At 35.7% G+C, this 27,881-nt stretch overlaps 1 protein-coding gene across 1 annotated transcript in view; it reads left to right on the top strand.

Moving 5' to 3' along the window:
- The window catches only part of GLIPR1L2 (GLIPR1 like 2), a 28,766-nt gene extending 3,057 nt beyond the window's left edge, over positions 1-25,709 (top strand). The window contains exons 2-4 of the mRNA XM_024737159.1: positions 5,147-5,392; positions 7,198-7,301; positions 25,595-25,709. Of these exons, the coding sequence (XP_024592927.1) occupies positions 5,147-5,392; positions 7,198-7,301; positions 25,595-25,709 (465 nt within the window). The remainder of the gene's footprint in view (positions 1-5,146; positions 5,393-7,197; positions 7,302-25,594) is intronic.
- The last annotated feature ends 2,172 nt before the right edge of the window (positions 25,710-27,881 follow it).

Here is a 27,881-nt window from a genome sequence, read left to right as displayed (position 1 = left end):
AAAATTTTTATTTCAAACATAAAGCGTAGAGAATAATATAAAGCATAATATTGTGTCCCCTCAATATATATCTTAATATGTGAACATTTTTGAAGGAATAATGTTTTGGGTACAGTTTAAAGCTGCACTCTAAATTTTATCCTTCTTTCTAAAAATTTGTATATATTTTTCCCATGGATTTTACTAGGATGTAAATGATAACTGTAAATAGTATAGTCTATCATAATAGTATGGTCTACTTAGAACTTTTCCTTGACAGGTTGGGAAATCATACATTTTATCTTTATTATTTACTGGTTATGCTTAACATTTTAATGTATATACTTTACAAAGTCCAAAGTTAATCAACATCTATAACCTTCTAAATATTAAAAAGATATTACAACACATAAATTGTCTTCTGCGCATGTCCATGCTGTTGTTGTCGTCACCTAGTATTTTTGTTCTACCTTGTTTTTAAACTCAAAACAAGTTTTAAAATCAAAAATTTATTGGGTTTTTTAATTGTAAAATATACATAACATAAAATTTACCATTTTAACCATCTTTAAGTGTACAGTTCTATGACATTAAATACATTCACATTGTTGTGCAATCATCACCACCATTCATCTCCAGAACATTTTCATCCTACGCAATAGAAACTCTGTACCCATTAAACACTAACTCCCCATTCCCTTCTTTCTGCTGGCTACTACCATTCTACTTTCTGTCTCATAAATTTGACTACCCCAGGTACATCATATAAGAATCATAAGTGTTCCTCTTTGTGACTGGATTGTTTCACTTAGCATGATGTCTTCAAGGTTCCATTCTGGGACTTCCTTGGTGGTGCAGTGGTTAAGAATCCACCTGCCAACACAGGGAATATGTGTTCGAGCCCTGGTCTGGGAAGATCCCACATGCCACGGAGCAACTAAGCCCGTGTGCCACAACTACTGAGCCTGCACGCCTAGAGCCTGTGCTCCGCAACAAGAGAAGCCACTGTGATGAGAAGCCTGTGCACTGCATGAAGAGTAGCCCCTGCTCTCCACAACTAGAGAAAGCCCACACAGCAAAAAAGACCCAATACAGCCAAAAAATAAATTAATTTTTAAAAATTTTTTAAAAAAGAATTTCCATCCTCTTGAAGGCTGAATAATATTCTACTTTATGTATATACCACATTTTGTTTATCCATTTATCTCTCCATGGACAGTTGAGTTTCTTCCACATTTTGGTTATCGTGAATAATGCTGCTGTGGACATAGGTATGTGAATAAATATCTGTTCGATTCCCTGCTTTCACCTTTACTAGGTATATACCCAGAAATGGAATTGCAAAAACATGTACAAATTCTATGCTTAATTTTTTGAAGAACTGACATTCTGTTTCCCATAGTGGCTGCACATTTCACATTCCTACCAGCAATGCACAGGGTTTCAATTTCTCCACATCCTTGCCAACACTTGTTTTAATGGGTGTGAAGTGGTATGTCATTATGGTTTTGATTTTCATTTCCCTAATGATTACTTATGTTGAGCATATTTTCAGGTGTTTATTGGCCATTTTATATGTCTTCTTTGTAGAAATGTTTGCACAAGTTCTTTGGTCATTTTTTGGTCAGGTTGTTAGGGTCTTTTGGTTAGCTGAATTGAAGGAATTCTTTATATATTCTGGATAAAATCCCTTGTCAAATATATGATCTTCAGATGTTTTCTCCCCTCCATAGGTTGCCTTTCATTCTGTTAATAGTGTCCTTTGATACACAAAAGTTTTTAATTGTAATTAGGTCTAATTATCTATTTTTTTTACCTTGCTGCCTGTGCTTTTGGTGACATATCTAAGAAATTATCGCCAAATCCAATGTCATGAAGCTTTTCCCCTTTGTTTCTTGTAAGAATTTTATAGCTTTAGCCAACAGGTACATAAAAAGGTGCTCAACATGACTAATCATCTGGGAAATGCAAATTAAAACCACAGTAAGATATCATTTCACACCCATTAAAATGTCTATCACCAAAAAAGACAGGAGAAAACAAACATTGGTGAGGATATAGAGAAAAGGGAAGATTTGTGCGTTGTTGTTGGGAATGTATATTCGTACAACCACTATGGAAATTAGTGTGGAGGATTCCTTAAAAAATTTAAAAAAGAACTACCATATGATCCAGCAATTCCACTCTTAGGTATAAAAACAAAGGAAATGACAACAGGATATCACAGAGATGTCTGCACTCCTGTGTTCACTGCAGCATTATTCACAATAGCCAAGATATGGAAGCAACCTAAGTGCCCATTGATGGACGAATGGACAAAGAGGAAGTGGTGTGTATATATACAATGGAATATTGTTCAGCCATGAGAAAAGAAGGAAATCCTGCTATTTGCAACAACTGGGATGGAACTTGAAGGCATTATGCTAAGTGAAATAATCCAGACAAAGACAAATATTGCATGGTATCACTTATATGTGGAATATGAAAAAAAAAAAGTCAAACTCATAGAAACAAGGGAGTAGACATTCCAGTGGCAGCAATTCCACTTCTGGGTATTTTTCCGAAAGAAAAAAAACAAAAAAAACACTAATTCAAAAAGGTATCTGCACTCCTGTGTTCATTGCAGCATTATTCACAATAGCCGAGATATGGAAGCAACCTAAGTGCCCATCGATAAATGAATGGATAGAGAAGATGTTGTGTGTATATATATATATATATATACACATACATACACAATGGGATATTACTCAACCATAAAATATTCCAGTGGCAGCAATTCCACTTCTGGGTATTTTTCCGAAAGAAAAAAAACAAAAAAAACACTAATTCAAAAAGGTATCTGCACTCCTGTGTTCATTGCAGCATTATTCACAATAGCCGAGATATGGAAGCAACCTAAGTGCCCATCGATAAATGAATGGATAGAGAAGATGTTGTGTGTATATATATATATATATATATACACATACATACACAATGGGATATTACTCAACCATAAAAAAGAATGAAATCTTGCTATTGGCAACAGCATGGATGGACCTAGAAGGTATTATGCTAAGTGAAATAAGTCAGACAGAGAAAGACAAATACCATATGATTTCACTTATATATGGAGTCCAGAAAACAACAAACATAATCAAACAGAAACAGAGTCATAGATAAAGAGAACAAACAGGTGATTGCCAGAGGGGAGTGGGCGGGGGGGATGAGTGAAATAGGTGAGGGAAATTAAGAGGTACAAACTTCCAGTTACAAAATAAGTGAGCCAGGGGAATGAAATTTGGGAAGTACAGTCAAAAATAATGTAATATCTTTGTATGGAGACAAATGGTAACTAGACTTGTGCTGATTATTTTGTAATGTATGGAAATATTGAATCACTATGTTGTTCATCAGGAACTAACATAGTAGTGTTGTAGGTCAATTATACTTCAAAAAACAACAAAAACAAAAATACTCATAGAAAAAGAGATCAGATTTGTGGTTATGGGGGTGGGGGCGGGGGGGATTGGATGAAGGTGGTTAAAAGGTACAAACTTCCAGTTATAAGATAAATACTAGGGATGATGTCCAAATGATTAATATAACACTACTGCTGTGTGTTATATCTGAAATTGTTAAGAGAGTAAATCTTGAGTTCTCATCACAAGGGAAAATTTTTGTTTTTATATCTATATGAGATAATGGATGTTCACTAAACTAATTGTGTTAATCATTTCATGATGTATTATGCTGTACACCTGAAACTTACACAGTGCTGTGTGTCAATTATATCTCAATAAAAATGGAAGGAAAAAAACCCACTTAGAATAGTGACATGGTGCATTGTAAGCTTGTGATGTGTAAACAATATGCAAAATTAGGCAGTAGAAAGATGGTCCATGGAGCATTGTTTGCAAATGGCAAAGAATCTGAAGGGCCATTAATAGTTGAACGGTAACCTTTATTACATGCTGCTAACCATACTATGGAATACTATAAAAAGTTTGCAAAAAATTATGTAGATCTAGTTGTGCTAATATGGAAAATCTCTCTAAGTGAAAACTGCAAGTTACAGGCCACTAATATTGTGTATGGTATGATTAAAACCGTGCAAAGACAAAAATCGCAAAATACTCATCTAAAACACCCTAACATATCTTATATATGAATGTGTGTATATGGAGCTAGAGAAATTTCTACATAAACAATTTTTTAAAAAATGATTACCTCTGGGGAGGGAAATAGTGCGGGAAGGGAGGGGATATGCTAAAGTTTTCTATAATATATTTTCTGTATTGTACTTCTGTATAATCTATGAAACTAACCAAGAAAACTCTAGGGAAATCTTAGTATTGTTTTTCAGAAATGTTTATTTTCAGATTTACTGTAACATATATATATTTAGCATGTTGGTTTTACAAATATTTTGTTGATTTTTCTATTTGTGTTGTTTTTGTTCTTGTCCTTAACTAAACAATGAATTTAATGAGGCTCTAAATATGTCAAAAGTACACATTTCTGGATATTTCCATAAATGGAGGGGAGCAGCATCTTGTGATATTTTCTTACATTTCTGGGAACATCCTAAAAACTTTACATGTGCCTCTTTTATAACATTTACCAACTACCCCTATGTGTTAAAAAATATATATATAAATATATATATATATGTATTTGTATATATATGTATATGTATGTATATATTATCCCAGGTTTTTCTCCTAACAACAGTAAGCAACTAGAGGACAAAATTTATGTTGACTTCATATTTTATTCCTCATAGTACAATAATTTGCGTATAATCAGTGCTCAATAAATAGTTCTTAAATATTTTAAATTATTGTATTATTACATATAAAAGGCATGAGATTAAAAATACACATTTTCTGAATAGACTACATGTAAGAGTATTATAACCATTTGCATCATCTAACAATCTGATTTTTTACTTACAAATATATGCATAAGCCTTCATCTCAGGAAATAGTTGTTTCATTTATAATTGTCTCAAAACACTTTTTCTCCTACATAAATTCCATAAACCAGACTCATAAGCACAAAATAAGAATTGTTTTCCTTACATATAATTATGAGAACTCAAGGAAAATAATTTAGAGCACACAAAAAAAAATAACTCATTGTTGTTATTTTTTCTTCTTTACTTTTTGCATTTTTTTTTCAGACTTGGGATGTAGCTTTGTCACGGACTGCTAGAGCATGGGGGAAAAAATGTGTGTTTGAACGTAATATTCATTTAGAAAAACGAAAAATGGCCCATCCTAGATTTAATGGTATTGGTGAAAATATGTGGGTCGGCCCTGAAAATGAATTTACTGCAAGTATTGCTATCAGAAGTTGGTTCGCACAGAGGAAAAAGTACAATTTTGAAAAGAACAGTTGCTCTGATAACTGTTCTAATTATCTACAGGTATCTAATTTTATATTATTAATTCAATAGACTCCTTAATTGCTTTACTACTACGTTGTTATTGTGTTTCAATTTTATAAATAAACTCAAATGGTAAAATTATTACCTCTAATAGAATCAAAGTTCTAATCAGTCCTAGATCTTCTGAATGTTCATAATTTCTTCTATTATTTGAACCATGCAATTAAAACATTCCTTTAAATATAGTAAGTCTAATCTCCATGGCCAAAGATGAAAAGTACCTTTCTAAAATAATGTACACTGGAAAAGAAAGAAACTAGCAAATAAAAATTAGTTTTAGTTTATTGACTATAAACATAAGTAAAAGATGATTTTTTTTGCACAGATCAGCACACATACTACTATATAACTGATTAAAATATTTTAAATGCAAATACATATAATTATTTCCCTACCTCATGTCTAACAATTCACTCTTACACTTTGTACTCCAAGAACACTGAACCACTTTTTATTTCCTGTACAAACATTTATTTTTTCACATATTACATTGTTTTATAATCATCTGTTTATATATCTAATACTACACTAAGGGCAGGGACCTTGTCTTCTTATCCATGTATTCTCAGCACAGCAACATGACATTATTTAGGTCTTCAATAAATATTTGTATCAGGTATCAAGAAACTATTGAATTAACTGCCAAGCTCATTTAAAAGATTATTTTTCAGTCAATAGACTCTAATGTAGAACTTAAAATCTTGGAATTTTTTCATGTTGAACTCATGTCTTCCTGTTCCATCAAATAATTTATGTTTCAAAATTTTTTTAATCAATTTTTTTCTCCTAGAAAGTTAGAGTGGTTCTCTACTGTCTTAACTCATGTCAAAGCTAGACTCCTTAATATGACTTCAGTACTCTGAGTAAAAGTCTACTCCCTGACCTACTCCTCTGTATTTTTTCCTCCTTAAGTCTAGTTTCCTAGACATTTTCATTTCCTGCATTTGACCTGTTTAACTTCAACAGACATTCTATTCTCTATTCTTTTAAAGAAACTCTATTTCTTTTGGAATCACTAAGACTTCAGCTATAGAGAAAAGGAAAACAAATTGTTTCTCCCTCTCCCACAGAGGTTAACAAAACAATTTTTTGTTGTCATTCACTTGTAAGTATTAGGAATATTAAAGCCATTCAGGAATTTCTGGAATATCTTTAATTATTCTCATATTTTCACTCCAAGACCTATTTTGCAAGAAGTTATTTTATAGGAACCAGCTCTTTTACTCATTTTTTTAATGAAAGGCCCAGACTTCATTTTATTTTGTAATGGAATTTCCTCAATAAAAGAAAAGAAAAATGCTGATAACATTCAATTACTTTCTACTCTTGTATTTCTTTTCCTTCCCTTCTATAATCTTACTGTCCCCTCTTTTTTTCCTTTTTATTCACAACTTCCATTCTTCCAAAACTTTGTGTCTTCTCATTTCCCTCTTCCTCTTTGCCAATAACCTAGAACTCTCAGAGTCAACAAGAGGTCGAAAATTGATTCAGCAGGTGTCTTCCTTTGGCTCTAAAACATTATTCTGGATCAGTTTTTCTCAGACTCTTTATCCTAAGAATACAGTATTGGTAGAACCTATTAAAGTGTTTCTCTAAATACAGTTTTGGAAATGCTTCCCTAAATCCATGATAATTCTCTACCTGCATCCAAATGAAGAATTGTTCATATTCCTTGAATTGCTTTGTTAAAGGTCCTATGTGTATTGAATATACTATTGTTTATACTATGGCAGAGTAAATGTTTAGAATTAAATCTTATGTTTTCTTTGAAAATTTTATTTTAGCTTGTTTGGGACAAGTCTTACAAAGTTGGTTGTGCTGTTACTCCATGTTCAAGAATTGGACATATTAAACATGCAGCACTTTTCATATGCAACTATGCACCAGGGTAAGTTCCTTTAAATTTTTTAAATAATATAAAAATAAATTGGGGATTTTTCAAGGTTAAGTTTTCCTAACTTTCAACATAGTCTTCGAAATGTCTTTGCAAGCTATAAAAGAATTAAGTATGAGATAGCAATTAAAGACTTTATATTGAAATTTTTTTAATTTAATAATAAAATAAGTCATATTTAGGCATACTGATTTTATGTATAGACTAGCCAAATATTACTTCCTGAGAGAATTTTAACTTTAGTATTATTTCACAGTACCTAGCCTAATTAACATAGGATTTAAATTATTTTCCAAAATTGTTTATCTCCATATTTATTTTTAAAAAGCCAAAAGAAAATAAGGTTAAGTGTGTTGAAATGTATGTTGTAAGAATTGTTTCAAGAGTACATCAGTTTTATAACATGAAGGACACTTTTAGTTGACTATCCTCTGGAGAGTGTATTATTAATTGGGGCTACTCTCATACATATAAGGAATTGTAATAACTCAGAGGTGCAAAAGTACTTCACAAGTCTTCTAGTTAAGCTATGCATATGAAACTTGAATTCTTAACACTTACTTACCATGTGGTTACTTACCTGTACCTAAAAACTTTCCAATGATGGGAAAAAACTACCTTCCAAAATAGCCTCCCTCTCTGGAGAGCTTTGTTGGAAAGTCTCGAGTTTTCTTACAGGTCGATATGATACTATAAGTAATACTGTTAAAACGTCTAACTGAAGTGAGAAAATATCCTAATCAACATGCCAAGAAAAATTGACTACATGCTAGGATTGAGAAGGAATTTCTCAAAAATAAAATGCTTCTGGGGCTAAACCAAAAAGAGAAAGAAAAAAAAACATTGATTACTAATTAATGATTGTATTCCCCTAGATAGAGAAAACAACAGAACTATGATGTAAGTTGAATTAGATTCAGAAACCCCTTCTTAAATGGAAGCTTTGCTGACTTTGAACATAAGCATGCAAAACAAGTTTGGAATGTAGAGTAACTGCAAAAGTTTTTTGGCCTCTTTCAGTCCTACAGACTGGAAGTACTGGGGTGATATCTATTACATGGAGAAACTTTTGAAAGTTAATTACTGATTGGTATTGAAAATTCAAACAGACCACTGGGCATGGGTGGTGGGGAAGGAAGAGGTTCCTCTGGGGTACTAGTCTTCATTTTACATGCTCAGCAATTACATACAAGGCTCTGATCTGTCTACTGACAAACCAATAAAGACTGACCATACTTAGTTTGTAGTCTTGGAAGAGAGACAAACAATAAATAAGTGAACATAGAAATAAATGATATTTAATTAAATAATAAAATATGCCATAGAAACAAAGCACAGTAAGCAAATAGGGAATAACTAGTATAGAATATGGATAAGATAGCTGCAAAAGGAGGTGGCATTTAAACTGAAAGCCAAAAGATGAGGAGACGGCTAAAGAATATTTCAGGTAGAAGTGAGAGCACATGTAAAATCTCTGAGCTTGGAATAAGTTTAGCATGTTTGAAAAATGAATAACTGTGGTTAGAGGTAGGAGACGAGGTAGAGAGTTAGGTGACAACTAAATCAAATAGAATACCATAGGCCAGGTTAAGGATTTGGGGGTTTATTCTACATAATGGCAAAGTCATTTGAAAGTTTTAAGCAAGTAAGTGGCATGATCTCATCTATGTTTTTTTTTCTCCCTGTTCTTTTTTTTTAAAGTTTTTTTTTTTTTTTTAATTTATCTTTGGCTGCATTGAGTCTTCGTTGCTGCACACGGGCTTTCTCTAGTTGCAGCGAGCAGGGGCTACTCTTTGTTGTGGTGCACAAGCTTCTCATTGCAGTGGCTTCTCTTGTTGTGGAGCATGAGCTCTAGGCACGTGGGCTTCAGTAGTTGTGGTACTCGGGCTCAGTAGTTGTGGCGCACGGGCTTAGTTGCTCCACGGCATGTGGGATCTTCCCGGACAAGGGATCGAACCCACGTCCCCTGCACTGGCAGGAGGATTATTAACCACTGCGCCACCAGGGAAGTCCCTCATCTATGTTTTGAAAAGAAAACTTAGCAATAAAAGATTGCTCTTGCTGTTGTGTCGATAATGGAGTATAGGAAAACAACGGTACAAAGAGAAACAAGCACAATTAGGAGATTGTTTCTGTAGTGCAGGCTATAGACTGGTATCTTGGATTAGGATTTTAGCATGTGAATTGGTTTTCTATTGCTGCATAATAAACCACAAACTTAGTGACTTAAAACAGCAGCCATTTATTATTAAACAGTTCTGTAAGTTATAAGTCCAGGCACAGTATAGCTGGATTCTCTGCTCAGGGTCTCAAAGGCCAAAGTCAAGGTGTTGACTGAGTTCTTATCTGGAGGCTCTGGGGAAGAATCTGCTTTTAAGCTCCTTCAGGTTGTTAGCAGAATTCAGTGCCTTGTGGTTATAGGACTTAGGTCCCCATTTTCTTGCTGGTTCTAAGCCAGTGGTTGCTCTCATCTTCTAGAGGCTGCCCACATTCCTTGATGCGTGGCTCCCACCATATTTACGTCCACAAAGGCGCATCAGGTCCTTCCCACGATCCAAATCTCTGACTTCTTTTCTGTGACCAGCCAGACAAAACTCTCTGCTTTTAGGGTGCCCAAGTGATTGGGTCAGGATATTTTCCTGGATAATTTCCCTATTTGAAGGTCAGCTGTGCCAAATGACATAATTTAATCATGGAAGTAAAGTCCATTACATTCACTTTCCTCAGAATTATGCAAGGCATGTATAGCAGGGGTAGGGGAGCTTGTGCTCCATTTTAGAATTCTGTTTGCTATACCATGGAAATTGTGAAAAAAGGTCAGTTTCTGGATATATTATGAAGGTAGAGCTAAAAATACCAGTTGATGGATTTGACTTTAGGGAGAAGAGGTATAGAATAAACTATGGTGATACCCATGCTTTTAGTCTGAACAACTGGATAAATGATGATACCATTAACTAAGATAAGGAAGAACATCAGAAGATGTGTTTTATGTTTGGACACATTAGGTAGAAATATAAATGTGGAAAATGTAAATGAATCATGAGAAGGAACTAGCTGTATGAGGGTCTGGGATAGGTTTTGAAGTAGAGGAAACTGCTACTATAAAGGCCCTGACGTAGAAATGAGTCACAGTCCTGAACAAGACCCCCTTATGAAAGAGTGAGTATGGAGACTTAATTTAAGGATTAAGTCCTAGAGCAGTGTACAGTATTTCAACTTCAGGCAAAAGAGATAACAAAGGAGAGTGAAGAGGCTAACAAGATAAGAAGGAAACCCAAACAGTGCTGGTAAGGGTACTTGGAAATCAAGTGAAGAATGTGAGTCATGATGCCCAAAGTGGTTAACTGTATGAGATGCTCCTGAAAGAATGAAAAAAAAAAAAATGAGGAAGGAAAGATGACATTTCCATTTGAAAAGATGAAGGTATTTGGTGACCTTAATAGCAGTAGTGACTGCAGGGGTATCCCATGACTATAGTGATAAGATGAACCTACTAGTCATTAGGATTACTCTTCTTTCCACTCACCTGTCCCATAGGCTTCTTTGTCTTGAAATTTCTATCAACCATTTTTTCCTTGATACAAACTTTGAAAAGTCCACTTGTGAAGGATCTAGGTTGGCACATATATCATGTGAGTCAACTCAATTATGAGTTGACTGAGTCAACTCAGTCCAAGTTTTATTTGATATGTACTCAAAATAGGCAGTCATAGGTATCTTTCTTAAGAATCATTGATAGAAAAATCAATTCATCACAGTCTTATAAAATACTTCATAGAAATGAAAATAAGAAAGCCAGATTGGGGACTTCCCTGGTGGTGCAGTGATTAAGAATCCACCTGCCAATGCAGGGGACATGGGTTGGAGCCCTGGTTTGGGTAGATCCCACACGCCACAGAGCAACTAAGCCCATGCGCCACAACTACTGAAGCCTGCGTGCTCCAGGGCCCACAGGCTGCAACTACTGAAGCCTGCGTGCCTAGAGCCCATGCTCTGTAACGAGAAGCCACTGCAATGAGAAGCTCACGCACCACAACAAAGAGTAGCCCCCGCTCGCCACAGCAACTAGAGAAAGCCCGCGCACAGCAACAAAGACCCAACACAGCAAAAAAAAAAAAGAAAACCAAATTGAAAATTAGAATGTGTAATGGACTGAATGGTGGCCCCCACCAAAGGATGTATCTAGTTCCTAATTCACAGAACCTGTGAATATTAAGTTACATGTCAAGAGTAAATATTGCCTTATATGGCAAAACACATGTTTAAGATAAGGATCTTCAGAGGAAGCGCTTATCTTAGATTATTCAGGTGGGACCTAAATGTAATTACTTGTGTCCTCATAAGAGAGAGGGAGGAGATTTCAGCACTAGACACACAGAAGAGAAGGAGGCAATGTGACTGTGGAGGGAGAGTTTGGAGTGATATATTCACAAACCAAGGAACTTCTGGAGCCACCAGAAGCTGGAAGAGTCAAGGAATTCCCTCTCTGAGCCTTTGGAGGGAGCATAGCCCTGCCAACACCTTGATTTTGGACTTCAGGCCTCCAGAACTGAGAAAATAAATTTCTATTTTTTTAAACCACCAAGTTTGTGGCATTGTTAAAGTAGCCACAGCAAGCTAGTACAGAATGGAAGAATAAAACAGATTTGGCAATAGGGAAAATATGAGTCAACCACAATCTTGAAAAATTTCAGAACACGAAGATGTAGAACAGAAGTAAATATATATATGGAAAAAGAAAGGAACCCTGTAGGGTGATAAATCTATAAATTATTGCTCCTAAAGAACAGAGAATAAACGGAACAGAAATAGTAATCAAAGAAAAGAAAATAATAAGCAAAAGAAAAGAATCTGTATAGATACCTATATAAAGATTAAGATAGCTTATAATGTATCAGAAAAAGCGAACTGCAACAATATTTACGTATGTCATTTTCTAGTGGTTATTTTTCAATTTCAAAGATAAAAACTTATACATTTCTGGGAATTCCCTTGCAGTCTAGTGGTTGGACTCCATGCCTTCACTGCCGAGGGCATGGGTTCAATCTGGTCGAGGAACTAAGATCCCACAAGCTACGTGGTACAGTCAAAAAAATAATAATAAAATAAAATAAAAAACATACATTTCCAAGAAAAATAAAACAAAGTAAAATAAAACAGTATTAATTAGATTAGCCTTGAATTTCGGTATTGAAGGGGGTACAATCAAAGATGAGCATTAGAATTTAAGCTTAAGTGAGCAGTAATTTTATTAACTGAGTTAGGAAAAGATGTAGGGTGGAAGAAAAAAGGATTTATTTATTTTTAGACATGTTGCATCTGCAGGTTCCTGCAGGATCTTTTACTTATTTAAATATGTTTATAGTAGGTACATTTAAACAATAACTAAGCAATAGAATTCCACATTTTTTACATGGTATTCATCCTGAAAACACTTATAGACTGTTGGGAAAGAAATTTAAAAAAATACACAACGTTAACCAAATACATACAACATCTGTATTTTAAATAGAAAAGATCTGTTGTAAAAACAGGTATGAAATCATAGAAGCAGTTAGCCAGGATACAGATTCAGAAGTAGTTAAGTTTGATGCATAAAGGTGTATTAGAAGGGAAATGAGGCCAGTGGGGGAGGTAAGAGTTCTGAGATTGAAGAAAATGACTTGAATCTAAAGCTGGACCTTTAAAAGAAGTAAATTATAGTGTCCAAAGGTATTTAGTAAAGAAAATTTTCTTTATTTAAAAATTAAGGAAATGCAATCTGGCAGGTGGTGCCATTTTCTTTACGTTATGAACAGACAGCTAGAGTATGTTTCCCAGCCTCCCTAGAAGTTTGGTTGGGCCATGTGACTAAGCTTTGGCCAGTAGAATTTAGGCCACTTCCAGGCCTGGCCTTTGAAAACTTCCTACATGATCCTTCACACTCTTGGTCTTCCCTCATCTACTGGTTGGATACAGAGGATCTGGTGGAGGATTAAGATGTCCTAGAGAGTGGCAGAGCCACAAGATGAAATGAGCCAGTGCCCCAGAATCACTGCATGGAGGAAAGCTCCTCTACACTACCAAAACCCATACTGTACCATGACATGGATTCTGCCTACAGAACATGGAAATAGTGAGGAAAGGTCAGATTCGGGATATAATTTGAAGATGGAGCTAACAACACCTGCTGACAGATTTAACTTTAGGGGTGACTGGAATAGAATAATCAAGGATGACACCTATGCCTTTAGTCTCAGCAACTGGATGAACGTTGGTGCCATTAGACAGATAGGGAAGACTTGTGGAGGAGCAGAGCTTGAGAGAAGATCAAGTGTTTTGGTTCACATACATTTGGTGGAGTAATAAATGTGAGAAATGTGAATGAATCAAATGAGGGAGCTAGTCAGATGAAGGTCTAGGATGGGTTTTTAAGTAGTGGGAACTGCAGATATAAAGGCCCTGAGGCAGAAATGAGTCACAGTCCTGAAAGAAATCACCTTGTGAGAAAATAGGTATGGAAAATGGGACAGAAGAGGCCAAGGACTAAACCCTACATCACTACAATATTTCAACTTCAGGCAAAGGAGCTAGCAAAGGAGTATAGAAAGAGGCTAGTAAGGTAAGAGGGAAACTAGAACTGTGCTGGTAGATGTTTAAAATAACATTTAGACTTATTTTCTCATCAGTCTGTGTTATATATGAGGTGGCTCTCTTTCCATGCTTTTCTGCATGCATAATAATTTATGATTCAATGATATATTATTGTGATCATTTTAGACATTTTGAATAGCAATTTAAATACGTAAAATGCAAAGAATGCATATAACCCATTTCAAGTATGACAGTATGAAAAGCTATGACAAGTTCACAATGTGCAGTGACAACCATATCATGTTCACTGCCTGGTCAACTGTGATTTTAAGATGCCATCAATGTTAAGATGCATCTCAATTTCAGAGGTGCTAAAATAAGAAAAGATGTACATCTTAGAATTATGAGGCACAGTACATAACTGAAAGAAAAGATTTACAGAACAATGTGTATCCTTACTACGAATGATAACATAAGAACATGTTATCAATATATGAAATAGTATATTATTCACAGTTAAGTACAGCTTTCTAGTCTGTCTCATATTTTAAAATATTGGTTGTGAACTGTGAAGAAGCACTAAATTTGATTTCATGACCTATTAATAGCTCATAACTTGCAGTTTGAAAAATAGTAATGCCAATTTAGAATATTCTATATAGATATTTGGCAACGAAGAAAAGGAAGGTGTGTAGGTGTGTAGAGTTGAGTGAAAGTTTCTGTTTTATGGCTTTGGTTTCGAATGTATTTTTATAAGCTAAAGAAAGCCATCATAAATAGAGAGTGATAGAATACATTAGAACATATAAGAGATGGGGGAAGAATTGAAAAAGAAAGTTCTATCTGGAAAAAAAACAGGAGGAGAGAAGTATAAGAAGAGAAAATTAGAGAAATTCTTAATAGTAAATATTTTTCTTTCTTGCTCATGAGGGTTTAATCTATTTTATTGATCTTTCGAAAGAAAAGATTTAAGGGGTTATTTATCCTTTCTCATTCCTTTGTTTTGAGATATTTAATCTTCCAAGTACTTTTTAGGGAGAGGGGCTGTTATATGTTGCTGTTTTTATCAAAATATACTACATTCGTTTATCTTTAATCCTACTTAATAGTGAAGATATTTACAGTTATATATTTTCCTTTGATTACAATTTTTACTAGACCTTAGGATCTCGTATGACATAGTCTCTTTCTCATTGCTTTCTATGTATTGTAATTTTAGGTCATTTAATAAATCATGTTTAGTACTTGATACATATTCATGATGGAAAAATCTATCCAAGGAGAAAATAATGTTCCCATCCTTGTCTTTCAGTTACTCTCTCCAAAATTTTATCCTAAAAGATATATTCTGTGCATACAGAAAAATATATCTATCTTTGTGTATGTGTGTCTGGGTGCACAAATGTGTGCATTTCCATAATTCAAACAGGAGCGCACTACATTTCTTGTGATGTTCTTTAATTTTTTTACTTGATATGAACTGGAAGTCTTTCCATTTGAGTACATGAAGAGTTTCCAGATTCTTTTTAAGAATTTCACAGTTTGGTTTTTTTTTAGTGGATGTACAAAAATTAATTTGAATAATCCTCTCCTTCTGATGGACGTTTAGACTATTTTATTAATTTTATTTCAAGCAGTAATTATCCAGTTAGACATGTAATTCTGACATGAGTTAGTAGCTATAATATAAACGTATAGTCATGGAAACTCTAGGCCAAAGAGAATGTGTACTTTTAATTTGCATAGATATTACTAAATATCTATTCATCATAGTCACGCCATTTTTTCTATTACAACTTTTTTTTACATCAGCATATAAAACGGTGTATATTTAAACTTCCTTGCTAAGATAATATATTTTCAAATATTTTTCTATTTACTACTATGAGTTATGTATATATTTAATTTTCATCTTCTATTTTTCATGAGTTTAAGTATATTTTTTTATATTTTAGAATATGTGGATTTCATTTACTGGGACCTGAGGGCTCCTATACATTTACTGTTTTTCTCTTAAGTTGTTGGACTTTTTTTGTTTTTTAACTTGTAGGAGTGTCTTATGTACAAGAAAATTAGCTCTTTTATGTAATATAATTTACAAATTTTTCTAGTTTTATGTTTAACTTTTGACTTTATTTATAATGCAATTTATTTTTGCCAATAGAATTATTTTGTTTCATTGTAGAAAAAAAATGTATCAATACTTTTTTCATGGGTTTTGAGGTTTGTATCATACTTAGACAAGCCTTCCCCAAATATTATTATCTCACATTTTCTTCTAACGATTCTTTTTTTTTTTTTAACTTCTAAATTAATTTGATCCACTTTGATTCTGGACATTATGTAAGCTGGTATAAGAATTAGCCTCCTGCTTAAAGTAACTATAAAGACTGGATAAAACATATAAAATAACTGTTTTTAGGCATTAGAAAACAACCAGTACAGTGCTATGATGCTTGCAAATAGAAAAGAACACAGTGGGAACCCTATATGTGCCTTGGTTTTCTCTCTGTGAGCATCCTATTGTACAAACCATAGCCAAAGCAAGCAAAGATTGTGTATTTTCTGGGCAAAGGAGATATCAGTGTTGATTGATGTTAAGTAGTCTAGGATTTAGGACAGGATCCCAAAGAGGAGGGGGCTGCAGAGAAGGACCCCCAAAAGTCTGTGTACAAGTTCTCTGCAAGTCCTTGGGCAGCTCCTAAGCTGCACTCCTCAAAGTGAGATTCTGGAAGGATTAGATAGGAACAGTTACTTGCAGGCTGAAGACCTGCACAGAGATTTCAGAAGCTGCACAGTGCTGAGAAGACAAAGCTGCAGTTTGGGCCTAGCCAAAATGGAGAGGTATTGACGAAAAGCCTGACCAAGCAGAACATTAAAATCCGAAAAATATGTATCTGATTTTATAAAAATTTCAAACTAATTAATGACTAAAGAAATACTATAGATCATAGAAAAATTGATATACTGGAAAATGTATGTGTGGAATATATGGCAGAGACAGTCCCCTTAATTTACAAAGAATTCATACAAATCAAAAAGAAAAAGAGAAACAACCCAAGAGAATAATGTGCAGAAGATATGAAGAGGTCATTTATTAAAAAGAAAAGAAAATGGCCATGAATCATATCAAAATGTATTCAGTCTCACTCATAATTGAAGTAATTCAGGTGAAAACAAAAATAAATGTTCACTTTCCACTCATCCCTTTGAGAATATAGAAAAGCTTAATTGATACTCTGCGTTTGCAATAGGGCAATAAATTGATACAGTCTTTCTGGGTGTGGCAGTGTAACAAAATTTAAAATTATACTTACCATTTGATCTTGTAATCTCCTTATCAGGATTTTATCTTAGTAATATCTTCATGAAAGATGGCCAAGATATACATACAAGGATGCACATTGGAGCATGTTTTAATAGCATGAAACTGAAATTTAAAAAACCAACGACTCCAGTAATAGGGGACTAAGCAATTAATTTACTGCATGCTATTGTGTAACCATTGAAAAAACTGGTGTACTTTTCTGTGTACCAGTTTGGAAAGGTCTCACTCGTTAGGTGAAAAAGTAAGATAAAAAACAATAAGTAAGAACAGGTCTTTTTGTTATAACAGTTACTATTACCAAAAAATGTAGTGATTCAAGATAAAAGTGGGAAATTTCAGTTTGGTGGGTACTGTGCTCCATTAGTCATTCAAAGACCCAGGTTGCTCCTATTTTGTTTCTTCACCATCCCCTGGGGGCAGTGTCTTTGTCCACATGATCAAATCCAGGCCACAGACATAAGCTAGCTCAAGCTCATAGTAAGGGAAAAGAAACATGTTGGCAGCATGAGTACCAGGTGGGGAGTGGTGCACATCACTGCTACTGCCATTCCGTTGGATATAAAATTAATCTCATGGCCACATCTAAGTTGCAGGAGAGGTTGGGAAATGTACTAAGACTAGCCATTAATGTGCCACGCTAAAATACTGTTATTTCAGTATTTCAAGAGATATTTAGATTGACAGCTAGCAGTCTCTATCACAAGCATGTAAGTACTGAGAATCTTTATGAAAAACTTTCTTCTGGAAGGAATCATAAGAAGTTGTTAACAGATGTTATCTCTGGAGAGACAGATGGAAAGTGGAGGATGGAGACATTTTTTCCCCTTTAAAGGTGCCCTTTTCTGCTTCCTCCTTTCTATCATATACTTATAAATAATATATATGTATTACTTTTGTTTATCTTTTACATCAACAAGGGATGTCTGGATTGAGATTGGAGACGTATTTAAGACATTTCCAGAAGGTATAAATAACAAGATTTGCAGGTCATTGTATTAAGTAATCAGAGAGAGGAAGTAGTCAAGAAAGATTTTCAAATTTATGATCAGGCATGAATGGTATTTGCATTAACTGCAAAGGGGAACACTGAACATTTTGGGAGGGAAGATAATGAGTTCCACTTTGTACATAATGAATTTGAGTTGTCTGTGAAATACTCACTTTGAGATGTTTAGTAAGCAGGTGGTTATTTAGGTCAGAAGCTCATGAGTGAGGAATGGCATAGAGGAAATATTTGGAGTGCCAGGAAACATAGGGTAATTTAAATCATGGGAATAGATGAGCTTGCTTAGCAAGAGAGTATGGAATGAGAAGAGACTAGGACCTGTGGAATGTCATGCTAACATTTAAGGGCAGTTAGTGGAAGATAAGTGGGAGACCTAAGAAGAGTGGCCAGACAGGTAGAAGAAAAAGCGGAAGAGTATGGTATCAGGGAAGGTGTGGGAAAAGAATATTTTTAAAAGGAAAAACTCGTCCAAACTTTCAAATTCCAAGGTGTCAAGCAAAGTCAGGACTTAAAAATATCAGATCTAAAGAGAAGTTCATTAATAAACATAGGAAAACTGCTTCTATGGAGTAGAGGAAACTGATGCCAGGTTGGAATGAATTGAGAACTGTTTTGTTGTTGTTTTTATTTTGTTTTGTTTTTAAAATGGGGAAGATGTGAGCATATTTAAATATTGACATGAAGAATCTAATACAAAATAAAAGTAATTCTTTATAGAGTATAAAGGCAGGGTATATGTAAAGATACAAGTCCCTGAGAAAACAGAAGGCTTTAAAAGAGAAAAAGGAAGGGTTTAAAAGAGATTAGGGCTAAAAAAAACTATACTTAAAAAAAAAAGCAGACAGAACCATAGGACAAATGGTAAAAGCAAAGCTATACAGACAAAATCACACAAAGAAGCATACACATACACACTCACAAAAAGAGAAAAAGGAAAAAAAAAAATATATATCATTGCTCCCAAAGTCCACCTCCTTAATTTGGGATAATTCGTTTTCTGTTCATGTATTCCACAGATGCAGGGTACATCAAGTTGATTGTGGAGATTTAATCCGCTGCTCCTGAGGCTACTGGGAGAGATTTCCCTTTGTCTTTGTTCGCACAGCTCCTGGGGCTCAGCTTTGGATTTGGCCCCGCCTCTGCGTGTAGGTCGCCTGAGGGCGCCTGTTCTTCGCTCAGACAGGACGGGGTTAAAGGAGCAGCTAATTCGGGGGCTCTGGCTCACTCAGGCCCGGGGGAGGGAGGGGCACGGAGTGCGGGGCGGGCCTGCGGCGGCAGAGGCCGGCATGACTTTGCACCAGCCTGAGGCGCGCCGTGCGTTCTTCTGGGGAAGTGGTCCCTGAATCACGGGGACCTGGCAGTGGCGGGCTGCACAGGCTCCCAGGAGGGGAGGTGTGGAGAGTGAGCTGTGCTTGCACACATTCCAGTGAAGGGTCTTCCTAGTGTGTGGAAACCTTTCCTCCTTCTCAGCTCCCTCCCAGTGGTGCAGGGCCCATCCCTATTTTGTCTGTTTTTTCTTTTGCCCTACCCAGGTACGTGGGGAGTTTCTTGCCTTTTGGGAGGTATGAGGTCTTCTTCCAGCATTCAGCAGGTGTTCTGTAGGAGTTGTTCCGCGTGTAGATGTATTTCTGATGTATTTGTGGGGAGGAAGGGGAGCTCTATGGCTTACTCCTCCGCCATCTTGAAGGTCCCCCCAGTGGAACAGGATAGAGAGCCCAGAGATAAACCCATGCACATATGGTCACCTTTCTTTGATAAAGGAGGCAAAAATATACAATGGAGAAAAGACAGCCTCTTCTGTAAGTGGTGCTGGGAAAACTGGACAGCTACATGTAAATGAATGAAACTAGAACATTCCCTAACACCATACACAAAAATAAACTCAAAATGGATTAAAGACCTAAAGGCCAGACACTATAAAACTCTTGGAGGAAAACATAGGCAGAACACTCTATGACATAAATCACAGCAAGATCCTTTTTGACCCACCTCCTAGAGAAATGGAAACAAAAGCAAAAATAAACAAATGGAACCTAATCAAATTTAAAATCTTTTGAACAGAAAAGGAAACCATAAACAAGATGAAAAGACAACCCTCAGAATGGGAGAAAATATTTGCAAGCGAAGCAACTGACAAAGGATTAATCTCCAAAATATACAAGCAGCTCATGCAGCTCAATATCAAAAAAACAACCCAATCCAAAAATGGGCAGAAGACCTAAATAGACATTTCTCCAAAGAAGATATACAGATTGCCAACAAATACATGAAAGAATGCTCAACATCACTAATCATTAGAGAAATGCAAATCCAAACTACAACGAGGTTATCACCTCACACCAGTCAGAATGGCCATCATCAAAAAATCTACAAACAATAAATGCTGGAGAGGGTGTGGAGAAAAGGGAACCCTCTTGCACTGTTGGTGGGAATGTAAATTGATACAGCCACTATGGAGACCAGTATGGAGGTTCCTTAAAAAACTAAAAATAGAACTACCATACGACCCAGCAATCCCACTACTGGGCATATACCATGAGAAAACCATAACTCAAAAAGACTCATGTACCACAATATTCGTTGCAGCTCTATTTACAATAGCCAGGACATGGAAGCAACCTAAGTGCCCATTGACATATGAATAGATAAAGAAGATGTGGCACATATATACAATGGAATATTACTCAGCCATAAAAAGAAATGAAATTGAGTTATTTGTAGTGAGGTGGATGGACCTAGAGTCTGTCATACAGAGTGGAGTAAGTCAGAAAGGGAAAAAAAATACCATATGCTAACACATATATATGGAATCCAAAAAAAAAGAAAAAATGGTTCTCAAGAACCTAGGAGCAGGACAGGAATAAAGACTCAGATGGAGAGAATGGACTTGAGGACGCGGGGAGTAGGAAGGGTAAGCTGGGACGAAGTGAGGGTGGCATGGACATATATACACTACCAAATGTAAAATAGATAGCTAGTGGGAAGCAGCCGCATAGCACAGGGAGATCAGCTCAGTGCTTTGTGACCACCTAGAGTGGTGGGATAGGGAGGGGGGGAGGGAGACATAAGAGGGAGGAGATATGGGGATATATGTATACGTAGAGCTGATTCACTTTGTTATACGGCAGAAACTAATACAACATTGTAAAGCCATTATACTCCAATAAAGATGCTAAAAGAAAATGTAGGACCAACAACAACAAAAAAAAGTGCAAACAATTAATTATATGACTTTTGAACTTAAAAAAAAAAGAGAGATTAGCTTTAGAAAGAATGAGGAGCAGTTCTTCAGTTGTATTAGAAAGGAAAGGGTAGGTATATTTGTCATATTTAGTGACAGAAAATTTCTCGAGTTCCAGTCTAATAGCTGTTATGATTCTCTGTGAAGTAGAATAGATCATGTCCTGAGAATAAAGGGAGAGACAGTGAAGCTGGAAGTTTGAGGACTGGGAAGATATGAAATAGTTATTATGGAACATGAGAGAGGAAGCTGAATAGAGAGAATGATACAGCTATTCTCTACCTAGTTTAATGATTTTCCTCCAGCAGCACCCAGCAGCCCTGAAGCAGGCATGGGACATGCAGACAGTAAGATTCCTTCACTTTTTCCAACACAGCGGTTTTGTCAGGTGGATGTAAAGGAAAATAGTGCAAGCGAGTTTCAAGGTTTTAGGTAGAGAACATGCAAAGTGATGGACCTAAGCTAGATGGAGAAAAGACGACACGATGGATAGGGAGAAAAATAGGAGAGAAAGTACACTGTGGAAACAGTGAAATTAATGGACAAGTGTGATGGGAGTGAATGAGTTAGCAACCTGGAAGGACGGGAGGTTGCAGTCAATGAGTGGAATGTGTGATTTGTGAGTTCAGAAGTAGAGCAGATTTAGGAGATAATAAGATGCAGAATGTGGCTACACAAGTGACAGTTATGTAGCATTAGGAAGTTTTATGATGGTGAAGACATCCAATAACATAGAGACCAAGTTATTGGATGAATTATCCATTAGCATATTGTAATCCTCTAGGTCCCAAATTTGTAGACAATCACACAATTTTGACTAAAAAGCACAATGGTGAGCCAGATACCAAAGTGAATAAGGAGGCATGATCAGAAGGTAGATGGTATCTTGGGGAGGATTAGAGGATGGTACAACTACATAATATCAGCCTCAAGGAGCTTTATAGGTGTTTAACTGTGTTCCCTGGTCCTTTAGGTGCAAGATGTGGAAGTGAAGGGAGGAGATGTGACCAACTGATTTTCACAGAAAGTGATATAAAGTGAGGTAGCTTTGCATATACAGGGATAATTTGAGGCAGAAAACAACAGGATCCATACCTTCCTTGACCTTGAATAGGTCCAAGAAGTAGTCATGGAGTTTTGGGCAAAGACAAATATATTAGATGAATCAGAAGAGCCAGATAGAATCTCTAAAAGATAATCTTTGCTGCTTATTGCATTGTATTTTTCTCTAGCTTATTGGGATAGATTCTTTAAGTCTACTTGGGAAATCTATAGATGTTTGAATATGAACCAGAAGCCAGCACTGTGATATTTCTCAGTGCCATATGGATGTAGTAAAAGTGAAAAGAGTTACTGTAGGTGGCCTAGTTTTTCTGGTTGTATAATATGGAAAAATCAATATCTATTTGATGTACTCTGGCCATTGTTCCATGGACAATATACAGACTATATGAGTCTGCACATGGAGAACTTTGAAGAGAAGAATCTATCTACAAATTGTAATTCCTAGATTGTCAATCCATGGAGCTGGATTATCTCCTTCATGAACAAAGTGGCAGGCAATAAAAGTTTCCATCACCACCAGAATTGTGTTCTCATTCTGGAACAATGTAGATCTATTATAAAATTTGAATAATGGTTTTCTAATGGACTTTGGGTTGGGCATGGGAATAGTTTACCCATTGGGCTACCCAGGTGACATGTCCTTATCTAGGGCCTGGACACATATCCTATAGGTGGCAATATAATGAAGATATGGCCAGATGCAAGTCTAAGAAAAGTTCCCGAGGACTATGTTCAGAGTCAGGACTTGGTCTCAGCGAACCCTTGGGCTGCTTCTCGGAAAAGGCAAATGCCTAAAGACAGAGAATATCATCTATTTCTTCAGGCACCACCAGGGCAGCTATGAAATTTCAATGGACTTTGCTAGTTGTAGATACTTATCTGTTGTTTTCTCCTAATCCAGCCCAATAATTTCCAATTGCAGTTGTGGACTTGTACTGTAGATTCAGACTCAAGTTGCTTTAGGTTAAACTTTTTAGAAACTCAGAACAACAGGAAGATTAACATGAGAGAGTATTAGCTTGCCATTTCTGCCTACCTAATATAAACAGTTTTATAATGTTCATATCTTTGAAAAGGAGGGCCCGTTGTATTCTAGCACAATGTGAATTTATTTATTTTGATTAATTAATTCATGTATTTATTTATATATTTATTTGCCTTTCCAGAGTTATTCCAGGCCATGGTTATCAGACATTATGGTCATGGGATGATTGGCCTATGCTCCAGGTTTTTGAGGGTTTTTTTTTCACATCTTTATTGGAGTATAAATGCTTTACAATGTTGTGTTAGTTTCTGCTGTACAGCAAAGTGAATCAGCTATATGTATACATGTATCTTCATATCCCCTCCCTCTTGAGCCTCGCTCCCACCCTCCCTATCCCATCCCTCTAGGTTGTCACAAAGTACCACGCCGATCTCCCCATGCTATGCAGCAGCTTCCCAGTAGCCATCCATTTTACATTTGGTAGTGTATATACGTCAGTGCTACTCTCTCACTTCATCCCAGCTTCCCCTTCACCCCTGTGCCCTCAGGTCTGTTCTCTACGTCTGCGCCTTTATTCCTGCCCTGCCACTAGGTTCATCAGTACTGCATTTTAAAATTCCATATATATGTGTTAACATATGGTATTTGTTTTTCTCTTTCTGACTTACTTCATTCTGTATGACAGATTCTAGGTCCATCCACCTCACTACAGATAACTCAATTTCATTCCTTTCTATGGCTGAGTGATATTCCATTGTATATATGTGCCACATCTTCTTTATACAATCATCTGTTGATGGACATTTAGGTTGCTTGCTCCAGGTTTTAAAGGCAGTCTGTATAGTGAGTAGCTTTCTGCATAGGTACAAGAACAAAGGTCCCCCACCCCAGGGATTTTAGAACAGTATAAGCTCTGCTTTTGAGTTGGAGGCATCTGTTTCAGTGATAAAGAATTAAGGCAGTAAAAGTAGACTATGGTATTAGGTAAAGATGACTGGTTCAATTCTTGGATTTCTTGACAGCTAGTATTCTGGCTGGGATCCAAACAAAATTCATTTCCTTCTTGAAATGGTTTGATTGTGGAACAGTGAAATTAGAGAATGATATATGATCTGCAAATAACAATAGGTATCTGTATATCCTTGATGTACTTGAAAGCTTGACATTTGAGGGTATCAGATACCTTATTGGGTATCATCAAAAACTTCTGTTAAGATACGACTCAGAAATTTGATATTCACATTTTTGAATATGTATTTCTAAGGTTTGGCCATTCTTCTAGATGGCCCAGAGTGGCCTAACCAGGAACCTAAATGCCTAATGTTTGTTTTTATAGCTTGCAACTATACACTGAGTAAATAAGCAATCATGTTTAAATAACCACAATTAATGACCCTCTTCTCACTCAAAAATATATTTTCCCTATCTATCTTCTCTATCTTTCTTATTCAGATATTTTAAAATATGCTTCCCAATTCATATCTATTTTTGGGCCTCTTTTCCTAACTTACCTCTGGGCAATTGATGTAATAATTTTTAACTTCTCCCCTGTGCTCTGTACGATAGATTAAAACAACTTTGTAAAATCCCATTTACATTTATTTGTTTGTTTATATACTTATGTGTTTTTCATGTAGACCTCAAAATAATCCATGCAGCTGGGTATTTGTGCCAATAGGCATTTCAGGATTTTGCAAATGTTTCAGAAAACTAATATATCATTTATACATAGCTTTTTATATGTATGTGCCAATCAGGAAGCAATTAGTTATAAAACATTCTATAACATCCATTTTTAAAGGAAATTTTTGATACAAAATAAAATGAAAGAAGCTTTAAAACTCCCTCATATTTAAATTACAATACTTTAAAATTAATGGGAATTAGTTTCAGAAGAGAGTATTTCTGGGGGGAAAAAAGAAGGGGAAGATTACATCTCCAATTTAAGTACTTTTAAGTACTCCCTTAAGTCCATTTTTTAAATTAAATCGCCTTTATAAATTAACTAAAAATTGGTTAACCATATTATTTAAATAACATAAAATTTGAGACTTTTTCTAACAAAATGTTTTCTGCTTTTTTGTAGAGGATCTCTGTCAAGAAGTCCTTATCAACGAGGATTAATGTGTTCTCGATGTAGCAGCTATGACAGATGCACAGATTTTCTATGCAGTAAGATAAAGAAAATAACTGAAACATGAAAAAAAATCCATAATGCATTGGATGACAAGAAAAAGAAGTGGTGAACACTAGTCTTTCATTGTCATGTTAATATTGTTCCTTTGTTCAGAATGGTATTGTTATATTATCAAAGGTGGTATCAAACAGTATCATCTTTAGATTTTTTTAAATTACACAACCTCTTCTGCCCTCTCTTACTATTATTCCTGCCCCTTAGTACATACTAGAATCTGAAAGAAGGAAAGAGAACTAACAGTTATGCCCTGAAAAAGCTTCTCAGTTAATTCCTGAAATAGCGGCCTGTTTGAGAGTGGCTGCTCGAAAGGATAGGATATTCCAAAACATTCAGAAAGAGGAAAGAAGTAAAGTAGCAAATATTTAATATTTTATTTTCATTTTTCCCCTAAACATTAAAAAGATAAAAGTAGAAAATATGTTTTATTAAATTTTTCTTTTAGTTTTTCTAAACATGAGAGCGTATAATCCAAAAGTATAACTATAGCTGGAATATATGATGCTTAGAGGAATGTGGTAGGGGATAAAGTCAGACAGTGAGTAAGGGGCATATTAGGCTTTTATGTTAAAGAAACTAGTGAACAATTTCATTATAATGCCACTGCTGGAGTGACTCCACCGTAACATTTCTTCCCTTGCTTCATTTGAATCAAGATGCAAAACCTTGCTCTTCCTCTTCGCCTTTTCTTTCTCTTCCTGAAAATATCCAGACCTAAAGCCATTGGGTAGGTCAGAAAGAAGTAGGCATCCACACAGAGGGCATCCAGATGTGACATGTTAGAACCTAAGCAAGAAGACGAGGGATTCATACATGATGTGGTAGGCATGGGGAAAGAGCCTAAGTAGGGTGAGAACGGTGGCCACATGGTATGGCCTTGTATGGGAAGTTAGAGCTCTCATGGAATGAGGTGAGTGTACCCGCATGAGGTCAGGCTTGGGGTATAAGATCAGGGTAAAGGGATGTCCATGAAGGAGTGGCTCACTATGTGGTGTCAGAGTCCAAGCAAAGTGAGGATAGAATCCACATGGGGTGGGAAGGAGAAGCCTGACATAACGTATCATTTAAAATAATGTCAAAGATCCACCAGAAGTTCAGTTCATCTCCACGGTGCCTGAGGAGTGATTTCTAAATTTTCCTCTAAGTGTACCATCATTGCAAGACAAAGCCCTGGTTGACATTGGGCTCTCTATGGGTGAGACTGCATTTATTCTCCCACTCTCCTTTCTAGTGGAATCTGGGAATGATTGTTTGACCTTCTCTGCCCAGGTGAGCAGAGGAAGGGAAATTTATTTCCTGAAAAGTATTATGATAGCATTGGGCTAGATAGCAAAAACAAGGAATACCAGGCTCTGTAGTTAACCTTGCCATCTAGGAAATGAAGAGCAACTGAAAGCTTCTGAAAATAAGAATTAAATGAATAAAGTGAGTAGATTCAGAAAATTAATTTTGAATGATCTTGGGGGGCAGTGGGGAGAAGAGAGATAAAAATAAGAGATGTTCTAACAGGACATTGCAAATTAACTATACTTCAATTTTTTAAAAAGAAAGATGTAGAATTCTAGAATGTCGAAGATGGAACAATCTTTGAAAGGCAGGAGTGGAGTGGCTTATATAAGTTGTCAGGATTTAGAGACAGAATTAGTACTAGAATCCACACCTCTTCCTCCTGTACTTCTGTGCTCTCTCTGGTAGACCAGGAGGACTTTTACTAAAAGAAAATATGTTGTACTTTACAATTGGCTACTTGTTGAAGGGGAGACATCAAAGATGAGAGCATGGTGCCTGAAAACTAGGAGAATGATATTATTATTGTTGAGAAACATATATTCTAGAAAAAGAAGAAATTCTATGTAACTATGAACTTTCTTTTTCTTTCTAGGTAATGCAGGTCGTGACCAAGCCATATGTATGTATTTTTGTCCTTTATTTCTTGAACGATTTTACTACTTTATGTGAAATCCAGCTTTCAATTACTTCTTTATTTACAGATTACCGATTTTGGTATCCAAGGTGGGAAGTACCCCGGCCAATTGTGTGTGATCCACTGTGCATGCTTATTTTATTTCTCAGAATGCTGTGTTTTTCACTAAGTGCCGCAATTGTTTTGATAATACAGTCTCATTTTCCAAATATATTATTGGAAAAAGAGATAGTTTTTACCCCTGAGGTAACTGCT

This window comes from Neophocaena asiaeorientalis, unplaced genomic scaffold, assembly GCF_003031525.2.
Source record: "Neophocaena asiaeorientalis asiaeorientalis breed wild unplaced genomic scaffold, Neophocaena_asiaeorientalis_V1.1 scaffold134, whole genome shotgun sequence".
NCBI classification, from domain to species: domain Eukaryota; kingdom Metazoa; phylum Chordata; class Mammalia; order Artiodactyla; family Phocoenidae; genus Neophocaena; species Neophocaena asiaeorientalis.
Note: the sequence above shows the minus strand (reverse complement) of the source record. Positions and strands in the feature narration are given on the sequence as shown.